General features: G+C 38.3%; 1 protein-coding gene across 1 annotated transcript; it reads left to right on the top strand.

Annotated features, from left to right (window-relative positions):
* The first annotated feature begins 292 nt into the window (after positions 1-292).
* GZMK (granzyme K) lies at positions 293-11,606 on the top strand. Its single transcript, XM_081302049.1, has 5 exons — positions 293-408; positions 673-820; positions 6,742-6,892; positions 7,628-7,897; positions 10,569-11,606. Exons 1-5 carry the CDS (start codon positions 348-350, stop codon positions 10,728-10,730), a joined length of 792 nt encoding a protein of 263 aa, XP_081158175.1. The 5' UTR covers positions 293-347; the 3' UTR covers positions 10,731-11,606.
* Positions 11,607-13,364: the final 1,758 nt, after the last annotated feature.

Genomic DNA, 13,364 nt, shown 5'->3' with positions numbered 1-13,364 from the left:
AGTCTGCCTGCAATTTTATTAGGTTCTTATGGCTTGGATATTTTTTATTCTTTCACCATTTATGACATGAGGTCTCTTATCCAGATACTGGAAATGGTTACCTCTAGAAATGAGTTCATTATCATAGTAGCACACATATCCCTCCCCCAAAGCACTAAAAGTGCAGGCCTGAAACTCCCCAAACTGAAATGACACTTTTAATATTTAGGTGTGAAACATCTTACTTCTAGAGCTCTGTGGTGAGAAAATGAAAACTTGCAAAAACAAAATTCAGTCTTCAGAACCTTCTTTGTTCACCAACTGGAAGGAAGTATTTCATCTAGGCTTCTCAAATACGGGGCATTAAAATGACTAGGTATTCTTTGTCTCTGTTTTTCTTAGTAGCTGGGGCTCACCTGATTCCAGAGTGTAAGTATCTCCTATTCCTACCACATGCAAACATTGAGTGAATTTCTAGCAATTATATTGTTACATTATAGATAAACCGATTTTCACAATTCTTTCCCCCCCCCACCATCTTATGTTTTATACTATTGTATATCAGTAAAATCACAGTAACTACTAGGTATAATTGCTATCTTTTAAACTTTGAAAATGTAGTGATTGTAATCAGAAGAATTATATGTAAATGCTTGGATCTTTTTTGTGAAATCTTTTGTTTTGCTTTTGCAGATTTCAGTATGGAAATTATTGGAGGACAGGAAGTACCACCTCATTCCAGGCCCTTTATGGCCTCCATCCAGTACAACGGCTACCATACTTGTGGAGGAGTTCTGATCCATCCACAATGGGTGCTGACAGCAGCCCACTGCCACTCTCGGTGAGTCCTTCCACATTTCCATGTGCCTATTTTTCTTTCAAGTGGGCTAGAAGAGGAGTTTGACTCTCCTGGGTGAGAGATCTGAACTGCCCTTAGCTTTTGTTATGGCTGACCAGCTGGTGGGGTTTTGTTGCCCTCCTGTACAACCATGTTTTCTGTCCTGGGTTTTCCTTTTGGAGATAATGGAAAGTTTGCTGCAAAACATATGGGTTTCTCTGAATGACATTCAGATTTCAGCTAAGTCATAATGTAAAGCAACCATGACCTATGCAAGGTTCCATATCTCTTCATCAGGCAAGATATTAGACAAATCCAAGTCCTCAATCTAATGCCTCAGGAACACAGCAATAATGGAAGCAGCAGTTTTCCTGGCCTCTCTAGACCATACTGCTCAGGAGGAGATCAGAAAGCTAGCTTTCCCTGTCTTCTTCATCTTCCCCATTTTACAAGTGGGAATTAATAATCATGGTACAGTGGTTCCCTCCTTATCTGTGGGGGATATATTTCAAAATATCCCTCAGATACCTGAAACCTCCAAAGATACTGAACCCTATATGTACTATTTTCTTCTATATATTCATACCTATGATAAAGTCAAATTTATAGATTAGACATAGTAAGAGATTAACACAACAATTAAATAGAGAAATTATAACAATATACTATTTAAAAAGTCACTTAAAACTTATGAATTGCTTATTAAGTTTAAAATGTTAATTTTCCAGCAGTTGACCACAAGTAACTGAAACTGCAGAAAGCAAACCTGTGTATCTATGAGGGGAGACAAACATACCCTGTTTCATGGGGTTTTGAGAATTAGATAGCACCAATTTAAGTATTTTAGCATGTTTTACATATTTAATAAGCACAAATCTATTACAGCCAATAATGTTAGTATGAGAAGTCTGATTTTCCAGTGGATATTTGGACTCCTTAGTTACTCAGGCCCGTCACTTAAACCAGACATCTGGGGCCCGCAGTTTGGGAAAAACATCCATAAGAGGTAACAACTATCCTGTGTGTGGGCGGGTGGGGGGAGTTTATAGAGGGTTTGTACAAAGAGAAAAATAGTGAGTTATTTTTCAGGGTTACTTAGAATGAAAGCTTTTCTGAAGACAGAGAATAACCTGCCAAACTTCATTTCACACTAGGATTATCTTGCTTTGGTTGATAAAGCTCAAAACCCATCTTAAGATGCTGCAATCATCTCAGGAGGAAAAGCAGTAGAAAATTAATTTGGTATTTGTTATTTCATTTGTGTTTTGTTGTTTTGTTTTTTCTGATTGATTGCATGTTTGTTTCCTTATGTTTCTTGCCTGGATAAGCTGAAATGGAGCCTCCTCCTTCCTAAGAAGCTTTTCAGCCCTTCACATGGTTTGCTGCCGTGGCTTGCTGTCTAGGCATCAGCTATGTCTAAACAGAATACTTGAACTGATTTGTTTCTCTTCATGCTTTGGGGTGTTGTCTGATGATCCCATGTTAATGGGGCTGTTTGAGCATAGAAGTTTTGAAGCCTGAAAACAGGAGAACTTCTGTTTTATTTCTAAATAGCAAGTCACTGATTTCCAGTTTCATGTGATTCCCTCATTTAAGTGGGGTTCTTGTCTTCATAAAACTCACCCCTATTACTTCTGTCCCTCTTTTCCTGACTCTTACCCCCTTGGGACCAGTGAGGCAAAGAATGACTATTAATAAAAGCATGCACATCTTCAAACATACTTATGGTACATATTCAGATGGACTATAAGCTCTCCCTGCTCAGAGCTTAACTTGTAAATGTTCAACAAATTCTGGATGGAAAAAAGGAAACAAACTGGAGGATTTTTTGTTTTGTTTTGGTTTGGTTTTTGTTAAGCCTGAAACATGATGTGTGAAGAACCATAAAGTGCTATATTGAGTGAATTTTCAGTTTTGTCAAGTGGACTTAACTCAAGAGAAGTGGATTCTCAAATTTGGGGGGGGAGGATTATTTTTTAAAAATTAAGAAAGAGTGGAGAGAAATCCTGGAGTTTAAAAAAGATTGCTAAATATCATTTTAAATGGCTGGCTAGCTAGCATATAAAGAACTCCAAAATATGTAGATCAAGTTTCCTCTACAGGACACTTGGGTGTAAAAATGTAGGCAGATCAGTGCTTACAAAAATATTAAGGCTTATGAAATTCCAAATATTTATGAAATAGTTCAATAGTGGCTGCCCACAAATGTACTCACACGTATCCTGTGGGAATGGTTTACTAACCTTGGGCCTCACTCTCAGCAAAATAGCAAAATGGGCCAAATCTGGGAGTGCTCTGTTCTTACCACCCTCCATTCAGCTCCTTCCTTAGTACTTGAGCCCCTTTATCAGTTCCCTGTCAAATATAAAAGGAAATGGGTAAAAGGTTTTCCGTATATGCTCATCTTCAGCATTTTAACTTACTAGCAACAAAACTCTCACCAGCTGTTGTCCACTGTCCTCCTAGGTATCCTCTAATGCCACCCTTCATTGCATGCTTCTCCCTCTCTCACCTGCTCAGGATGTTATTAGGCAGAACCTTCTACAGGGTCTTACTCCATCTCAAACACTCAAGTCTCTCTCCCCAAGTGAAATGACTTTGGCTTCCAATCAACTGACTCCTGATCCAGGCTGCCTGTGTAGCCTGGAGCCTCCACTTGATATCTATTTGTCAATTTGTCTGAACCTCAAATTCCTCATCATGAAGTGGAGAATCATCACCTACCTCATGGGGCTCTTGTGAGGCACTAGGGAAAATAGCACAGAACACAAGACCTTAATAGACATTATCAAGTATTATTGTATCATTATCTATGCCTTCCATGACAATAATCAAGGGGCTAATCTGATGATCCACTTGTATTCATGAGATGAGACTGGGAAAATCTCAAGTCTCTGAAGCAAGAGAGACCTCCAAGACACAGGAACCCTGCCTTTGCTGCCAGGCCTCTGGAGTGGGTCTAAACATAAGTCCTTCTCAGCATCATGACATGCTGACAGAGGAAATAAGAGGTTTGACGGGGCCTTGGCATGGCACTTAATGAGGAGTTGAGGAAAGAGCACTGGAATTGGAATCATAAAAGCTGGACTGGGGTCCTGATTCCCCCAGTTATGCAATGTGACACTTTAGAACAGTCAGAGAACACCCCTTTACTAGTGAGAAATATACCACTCAACAGTTTTAACAACTCCAAGAAAGGTATTGTTAGGATCAATTGAGACACTGTTTCCACATTGTGAGCAAATGGTGAAAAAACATTATTACAAGCAATACTATGGTTCTGCTCTATGCGTAATTCTGTTTCAGATAAGTTCAGGGTGGGATTCAGGAAGCTCCATTTTAAACAAACAGCTCCAGGTGATTCTGATGCAGCTCTGAAGACCACTCTTGGAGAAATCCTAAACTGTTCAAATAAATGAAACTTGTATTATTAGTTATCCTCTATGTGAATTCCAGGTTTAGCTAAAGAAATGGAGTCCTACAACTCAAGCAATTTCAGGTATCTAACGGACAGAAAAATTGACCTTGTTGGACAGAGTCTACAGTTGAAACGTATCTAGAAATTGAAAATTCAGAGAGCACAATGGTCTGCTTGGGTTGTTTTTGGTTTTAGCCTGTCCCAGTGGAAACAAAAATAATCAAAACATGTCCAAAGCAATAGCTAGTTAAGGAAATGAGTAAAATATGAAAGAAAACAAGAAATTTTCTTGACAGCCCTCCCTTCATCAGAATCCATCTTCCACACTCGGGATTTGTCCTTCACAGCCTTCCTTGTATGAATTGTTTATGCAGATACCCACTTTTCTGTGAGTGTTAATCCTGAGGATTTTATATCATCTTCCCCTCCAAAGTTCTGGGGTTAGTGGGTATGTTGAATTTGAATTTGAATCAGTCCTAAGAAATCCAATCTGTATCCTAAGAGAAATTTCATACCCATCCTGATTTTGCAATAGGCAAACTTTTCAACAAATAGAACTGGAATTCCCAAAATAAACTCTTTTGGTAGAAACCAAGAAGTGGTAATTCCAGGCAGTCACAGGTCTTACATGTACAAAATCCTGCCCACCAGAGTCATGTGCACATTCTCCCAACCTGAAACAGTCATTTCTTCCTTTGTCTGTATGTTTTGGTGCCCTTCTTAATTTTATGAATATTTAGCAATCTTTATGTTTGTGTGTTTTCACTGATTTATTTCTTGATCCCTTTTCAAATAGCAAAGAAATCAATATATGCAAATGAATAAATATAATTATTTTTATAACCTTCCTTGTACCAAAACAGGATTTAAGATGGCTTTCAAAAAGATGCACATTGCAAGGGACTGTATCTGTAGTATACAAAGGCTCTGAGATGTTACCAAAAACTATTTTAAAATCATTTCCATTTTCACCAGTGGCTATAAATATAACTTTATAAAACATACAAGTAAATCAGAAACACTAGTATTAGAATTGTGTCCAATCGGATTTTTTTTTTTCAAAAAGCAAAACAAACAAACAAAAAAAAAAAAAAACCTTTGTTTCTTCATCTGACTCCCTGGCTGTACCCTATAAATCTCCACAATGGAATCACCAATTGCTACTAGTCTTAAGATATCTTCATTTCAAATAGGCAAGTATTTCACCTTGAAAGTTTTTCTTTCTCATCCAAATCATGTTTCTAACTGCGAAGACAGGACTTTTGAGCATATTTGACTGCCATGTATTGGATCTCCTGATGCCTGAGATGAGATGTCAACATAGAGATGATCATGGATAGAGCTGAGTCTTTATCTTAATCATTTAAACACCTAATAATGGAAAGAGGGAAAACTTCTGGAAGCTGGGCTTGGTGGTGCATACTTGTAATCTCAGAAACTTGGAAGTCTAAGGCAGGAGAAGCACAAGTTCAAGGCTAGTCTTAGCAATTAAGTGAGCCCCTGTCTCAAAATAAAAAGAACTGAGAATGTAGTTCAGTGGTACAGGGATACTGGGTTCAATCTCCAGTATTGGGGTAAAAATTTCTATAGATGAATGATAGTGGTGGATAAACAGCTATATATACACATACACACATATTTTATGTATAAATCATTTATATATTTTTAAATGGCTAAAATGAGATATTTTGATATATGTGTATATATTGGCACAATAAAAAATCCCTTATTTTTTTATGTTGGCATAAATCTCAAACCACAAACTCAAGATGTATAATGTCCCTCATTTTTACATAAATGAACACAATTTTTTTTAAATTTTTTTATTGATTATTTAAAGCATTACGTAGCTCATGATATATCATCTTTCATACATTAGACTCAAATTGTGTTTTGAACTCCCATTTTCACCCCAAATATAGATTGCAGAATCACATCTGTTACATATTCACATTTTTACATAATGCCATATTAGTGACTGTTGTATTCTGCTACCTTTCCTATCCCCTACTATCCCCCCTCCCCTCCCCTCCCCTCCCATCTTCCCTGGAAAAGACTACAGTAAACAAAGACGAATGGGGGGAGAGAAACGGAGAGAGAAGGGAAAGCATATGGAAATGGTAGGAGACCTTCAAGGATACATAAAATTATAAGAGGCTATGAGGGGCAAGGGGGAGGGAAAATGAACACAATTTTATTGTTAACTTGCTCTAAGTCAATCAGGAACTCACTAGTTTTTTTTCTCACAATCAGGTCCAAGTTCTGATATTCTTTAACAACGCTGGGGAATTGGACTAGAATGGGGTTGCAGGCATACCATGTGGCTCTTGATGTCTTTCATTCATGATGGGATCCATTGATGCCTCTGCTACTCTACCTAATCCTAAACAGGTTATGTTGGAATATGTGCTTGGTTTTGTGTCTGTGACTCTCTCTGCCATCTCTGCTCCCCATCAGAGGATTCGGAAATCATTCTGTTACTGCCATTCTCTGCTTTCTTTTATAGGTTGGTCAAAGGCCAATTTCCCACAGTGGTTTTAGGAGCACATTCTCTGTCAAAGAATGAGCCCTCCAAACAAACATTCGAGATCGAAAAATTCATACCATTTTCAAGACTTAGATCAAATTCTAAATCAAATGACATCATGCTAGTAAAGGTATGTATCATTGTCTGCATCAATTTCTCCAACATTCTTATACAGTATAGTTCAGTTAATTGAAGGATCTACAAGGAAGCACTCTGATAGTACCCTCCCATGTTTGAGGTAATCATGATAAATTCTGTAAGGATTCATGTTACTCTATTCATCACCTTAAAAGAATGAGTCAGGGATGCAGGTACATGAGGAAAGCCAACTCTGAATCTCCATATGTAAGAGAGGAACATCCCCACAAGCCCAAGGATTCACAATAAAAGCTTTTTCCCAAATGCTTTTCTCATGAACAATTGGAAAATCAACAGTCATTTATACAAGAGCCAACCAAGTGACTTCACGGACTCAGAAGTGAGTTACAGCTTAGTCTAGACCATACTTTGTCTAGTCCAAATTTGGTCTAGACCATACTCAAGGGTCCTATTCAGCAGAAAACAGCCCAGCCCTAAAAGTCATGACCCGCGAATGTTATTTCACAGAAATCCATCCAAGGCAGGGCAAAGGCCACTTGCTTGAGACTGGGCAAAATTCCCTGAGCATCAGTAAATTCCACAGGGAATAGAAAGCATGTTCAGGAAAGTAACAACCACAAATGCAGCTGCAGGCTACCATCAAAGTAGATTCAAGAAGAAGGGATGCCCTTCTAAGACAGAGGGACCACACATTCAATGCACAGGCTAGTAGCAGAATACTGCTGGGAAACAATGATAATTCATTCACTTTTTTTCTGTCTGTCAGCTTCACAGGGCCGCAAACCTCAACAAGCATGTCCAGTTGCTCCACCCAAGATCCAAAAACTATATTAGATCTGGCACCAAATGCCAGGTTACTGGTTGGGGAGCCACTGACTCAAAAGTTTTCAGCATCTCTGATACCCTTCAGGAAGTCACTGTTACCATCATAGATCGAAAACTTTGTAACAGCCAAAGTTATTACAACCACAATCCTATTATAACCAAAGACATGATATGCGCAGGAGACACCAGAGGCAAAAAGGATTCCTGCCAGGTAAGAGTCTCTCATTCAGACAGGCATCTCCAGAGTACTGCAGTCAAGACTATGTGCCTACTAGCACTGAGGAGAGGCCTGGAGAACACAAAGCCACACTTCTAGAAATGTACTCTTCATTTCTACCCTCTGTTCTTTCACATATGCCAATTTGAATGGGAAGAACTTTCCCCAATGCTTAATAAACACTCATTAAATTGTTAATCAGGAAAGTAGACTGTATCTGACAATTTTTACAGGTGTTTTAGTCAGTTATTTCACTGCTGTGACTAAAAGATCTGACCAGAACAATTGTAGAGGAGGAAAAGTTTATTTGAGGGCTCATGGTTTCAGAGGTCTTAGTCCATAGAAGCCCATTACATTCCTCAGGGCTTGAGGTGAGGCTGAACATGGGAGACAACGGTGGAGGGAAGCAGAATACATGTTGATCAGAAAGCAGAGAGAGAGATTCCACTCTCCAGATACAAAATTTATATACCCCAAAGCCACGCTGCCCCAATTCCAGCCACACCCTGCCACTTCAGTTAATCCCTATCAAGGGATTAATTCACTGATTGGGTTAAGACTTTCACAACCTTTTTGCATTGTCTCACACATAAGCTTTTTGGGGACACCTCACATCCAAACCATAACAACAGGCCACTTATGAGGGGTGTTAGCATCCTGAGAACATCCATCAACCCTGAGGTTATGAGTGGTGATTAGAAGATGAAGATAACTCACCCCTCCACTTCAAAAGCAAAACAAACAAAACATCTTTTAAATCAATCAATGTGGAGGTCTTATAAGACTCAAGTGCAAAATGCTCAAATATACAGTATGTGTTTCTTAAATATATTGACTGCCTTAGTCTGCTTGGGCTGCTATAGCAACATAACTGTGAATACCCTGCAACATAACCTGAGTGGCTTATAAATAACAGAAATCTATTTTCACAGTCCTGGGGACTAGAAACTCCAAACCAAGGTGCCAACAGATTTGGGTTTTGGTGAGGGCTGCTTTCTGCTTCCTAGATATCTTATTTTCACTTTAACTACACATGGTGGAAGCAATAGAGGGTGTCTCTCAGGCCTCTTTTAAAAGGTCCTAATCCCATTCATGAGGGCTTCTGCTCCATGACCTATGACTTTCCAAAGACCCCACTTCCTCACACTATCACTCTGAGGGGTGAGAATTTCAACAAGTGAGTTTAAGGACCAGGGGAAGAGGCCATGAACATTGAGACCATCACACTGATTAACAAAAAGGAATAATACTCATTATATTTTTCAAAACCTTTTGTTTATAAAATTGGTAAGAAGAAATTGGATACATGTTTATAAGTGACTAATATGTAGCACAGGTGGATTATTAATTTTTAAAATATTAGAATGCAACATTTACCATATTAATTATTATTGGATGGAGGGTTATGATCTCTTCAAAGATCCCATGTAGCTGTTTTACCCTAAGAACATGAGCCTCCTGACCATGTAATCATGGCTGACCAGTGGACAAGGCCAAGCAGTTTCCATGTGGCCACAGCCTAGGCTGAGGCTGTTCTTCACATTTGAAAGCCAACTCTTAGTCTAAAAGGCCACACCACCCTCTTTATAACTCCCACTTTTCCTGACAGAATTCAGTTGCATGTTTTGTTGTTAGAGTAAGTCCTCAAAAATATTTTTTTTCAGCAATTGTATATATCCATGTGAGAATACAAAATAATAATGAAGAAGACAGTCCTTGCCATCTAGATATTTACCGCACTGTAACACTCTTTTCTGCTGGTCTCAATGTTACCTGGATTTCAGGTCCATGAGCACCAAACTGAAATTCACAACTTAGAAAATTTCTTTTATTTCAGTGAATTATTTCAAACTTCTTGTCCACCCACCCACTCCTCAACAAATAAAACTCAATAGTCACTGATTATCAAGGAATATAGGTATTCATTGACATAGATGGAGAAAAAGAGAGAGACATAGTGAAGACATACAGGCAAAGTCATAGTCATAGAAAAACAGAGACAAAGAGACAAAAACACAGTCCTAGAGAGAGAGAGAACCTATATTGAGTAAGAGGCTATGTCAGGCAATTGCAGGGCCCAGAGAACCCAAATACTCAGATTAGAATATGTTGGGCAAGAATGTTTTCTCTGATATAAGGAGGCTGACTCATAGTGGGGTAGGGAGGGGGAGCATGGGAGGAATAAATGAATTCTAGATAGGGCAGAAGGGTGGGATGGGAAGAGAGGGGCAGGGAATTAGCAAGGTTGGTGGAATGTGATGGACATCATTATCCAAAGTCCACGTATGAAGACACAAATTGGTATCAACATACTTTATATACAACAAGAGATATGAAAAATTGTGCTGTATAAGTGTAATAAGAATTGTAGGGGCTGGGGATGTGGCTCAAGAGGTAGCGTGCTCGCCTGGCATGCGTGCAGCCTGGGTTTGATCCTCAGCACCATATACAAATAGAGATGTTGTGTCCAACGAAAACTAAAAAAAATAAATAAATATTAAAAAATTCTTTCTCTATCTCTCTCTTTAAAAAAAAGAACTGTAATGCATTCCACTGTCATTTTTTAAAAAATCAATTAAAAAAAGAGAATACGTTGGGCAATCAACAATTGGTTAAAAAAAAAAAAAAACTTCAATAGCTTCTCACCACATTTCCTTCTTTCCAGGGTGACTCAGGTGGCCCCTTGGTCTGCAAAGGTATCTTCCATGCCATTGTCTCTGGAGGTCACAAATGTGGCATTGCCAATAAGCCTGGAATCTACACCCTATTAAATAAGAAATATCAGGCTTGGATCAAAAAAAACCTTGCCCCACCTCAAACATATTGAGATTGTAAATAATTTTCTTGGATCTTCCAGTTACTTGCTCTGTTTTGTCATGTGCTCACAGATCAACATTATCTTCAGATGTATGTGGATACAGATACAAAAGAGCTAAGTTGGGGTACATTTCTGTACCTGGAAGACTTATTTTGTAAAGGAATGAAGCTCTTTTTCATGCACATCACTAATGTATTTTTACCATGCTGATTTCATCCTAAATAAAATTTAGAAGATTCTTCATTTGTCTTTTATGGGTATGAAGTAATTTCCAAACCTATTACACCCACACTCCCCAAAGGACAATAAGGTAACTAAACAAGACAGTAATGCTACCACTTTAAACAGGTTTATGTTGTGATTTCTGCTGAATTGTGCTAAATTATTCAGTGTTTTATAATTGTTGTAAGAATACTTAACATGAAATCTACCATTTTAACAGATTTTCAGGTGTACAATAGAGTATTATTAAATATAAGCACAATCATTTACAATAAATCTCCATAAGTTGTTCATCTTGTGAAACTGAAATTTTATACCAGGTGAATAACAACTCCTCATTTTCCTCACCCTCAGTCCCTGGCAACAATTATTCTACTTTAAGCATTTATGAGTTTAGTTATCCTAAGTTGTATTTTTAAAATCATAAAGAGTAAATACAAATACCCAACTCAAGAAATGTCATTATACTCTAGGTCCATGTATGACTGCACATATGGTGCAATTCTATATCATGTACAACCAGAGAAATGAAAATTTGTGCTCAATTTGTGTAAAATGAACTGAAATGCATTCTGGTTGTCATATACAACTATCTAGAACAAATTTTAAAATTTTAAATTACATACAAGAGGAAGTGAGGGGAAAGGGAAAAATAATACAAGGGGGAGAAATGAATTACAGTAGAGGGGGTAGAGAGAGAAGAGGGGAGGGGAGGGGAGGGGAGGGGGGATAGTAGAGGATAGGAAAGGCAGCAGAATACAACAGACACTAGTATGGCAATATGTAAATCAATGGAAGTGTAACTGATGTGATTCTGCAATCTGTATACGGGGTAAAAATGGGAGTTCATAACCCACTTGAATCAAAATGTGAAATATGATATGTCAAGAACTATGTAATGTTTTGAACAACCAACAATAAAAAAATAAAAATAAATTAAAAATCAAGTTTTATACAAATATTTGAGTAGTATTATTTATGTCACATTTTGTTCCAGAAAGTGTTAATGCAATGTACAAAAATACCTGCAACAAAATAAAATGTAGACTTAAAAATAAATTGGTAAAAAAAACAAAATTGGAGACAATATTGGGGCAAAGGGGAAATGAGAGTACGAAAGAGGAGAGGAAGGCAGAAATGCTCATGTGGCACTCAGAGTGCAATTAAGTTTCTTCCTATACATTTGTTAGCAAGATTCACATTTGGTTCTATGCTTTCGCCTATGCAAAAATGAAGAATACAATCAGCTATATGAATTATGGTATCCAGAACAAAATAAAGAAGTATGGCCTCTGGTGCTAGAATTGAGCCTAGAGAGAACTTTCTCCCATAGTCCTTCTAAGAAGGACATTGGGATTAATGTATGCATCATTAAAATATCACATGGTTCCCTATAATATGTACAACTTTTATGTTCAATTTAAAATTAGTACAGAATAATATTTTAAAAAGGAAATTGCTGTGTTTCCCATATCCCTCCCACTGGCACCAGAATTCCCTGACATCCAGACTGCCTTGACCTTCTGTTCAGAAATTAAGATCGAATAGTCTTGAGGTGGGCCTAAAAATCTGCATTGTTTAAAAATAACTCCATTGGAACTTTAGATAGGGCAAAGGGGAGAGAGGGGATGGGAGAGGGCAAGGGATAGGAAAGATGGTGGAATGAGATGGACATCGTTACCCTAAGTACATGTATGAAGACACGAATGGTGTGACTCTGTGTACAACTAGACATGAAAAATTGTGCTCTGTATGTGTACTATGAATTGAAATGCATTCTGCTGTATGTATAACAAATTCGAATAAATAAGTTTTTTAAAAAGAGAAAAAAAATAACTCCAATGATCTTAAGTCAGGGAACAGAAGATGGTGGAGTAGAAAGGAGCTGCATTCCAAGCAGTGCTGTAACTCAGAACCAAACAGCAGGCATACAGCTTCTCAGCGAGGTGATGAAAGAGGGATTTCACTAAAATTCAATAAAAAAGTGGTTTAGGGACTCTGAAATGTGGGTACAATAAGCAAAGAAGAAAGAATACATCAAAGCCAATGTGGCTGCCTCACAGGCACTGCTGATGCAGATTCACCACGAACAAAGGGAGGAGGAACAGATTTAATATGGAAAAGTCTGAGATCAAAAATTCTGCCTAATATTAGCTGATCCAGACGCAGCACTGTGCCCTGGTCTGTCGGGAGCTGCCACAAAGGAACCAAACGCCCTTTAATCTTGAGCGATGAGAATGTAGATATGTGGCAAGTCAGCCATGGGCTGATGTGTGTGTGTGAACTATGAGCAGTGAGCACACGAAGTGGACTGAACTGACATCCCCCTTCTGTTTGGGCGGGCCTCACTCTGGTCTTTTCACTCGCTCTGCCGTGACCCTCACACAACTCGAGATGGGCATGGCCTTCCTAAATGTCAGT

The sequence above is a fragment of the Spermophilus citellus genome (genome assembly GCF_964194105.1).
Source record: "Spermophilus citellus genome assembly, chromosome: 1".
NCBI lineage: Eukaryota > Metazoa > Chordata > Mammalia > Rodentia > Sciuridae > Spermophilus > Spermophilus citellus.
The sequence above is the reverse complement of the archived record's forward strand: the minus strand, read 5'-3'. Positions and strand labels throughout refer to the sequence as shown.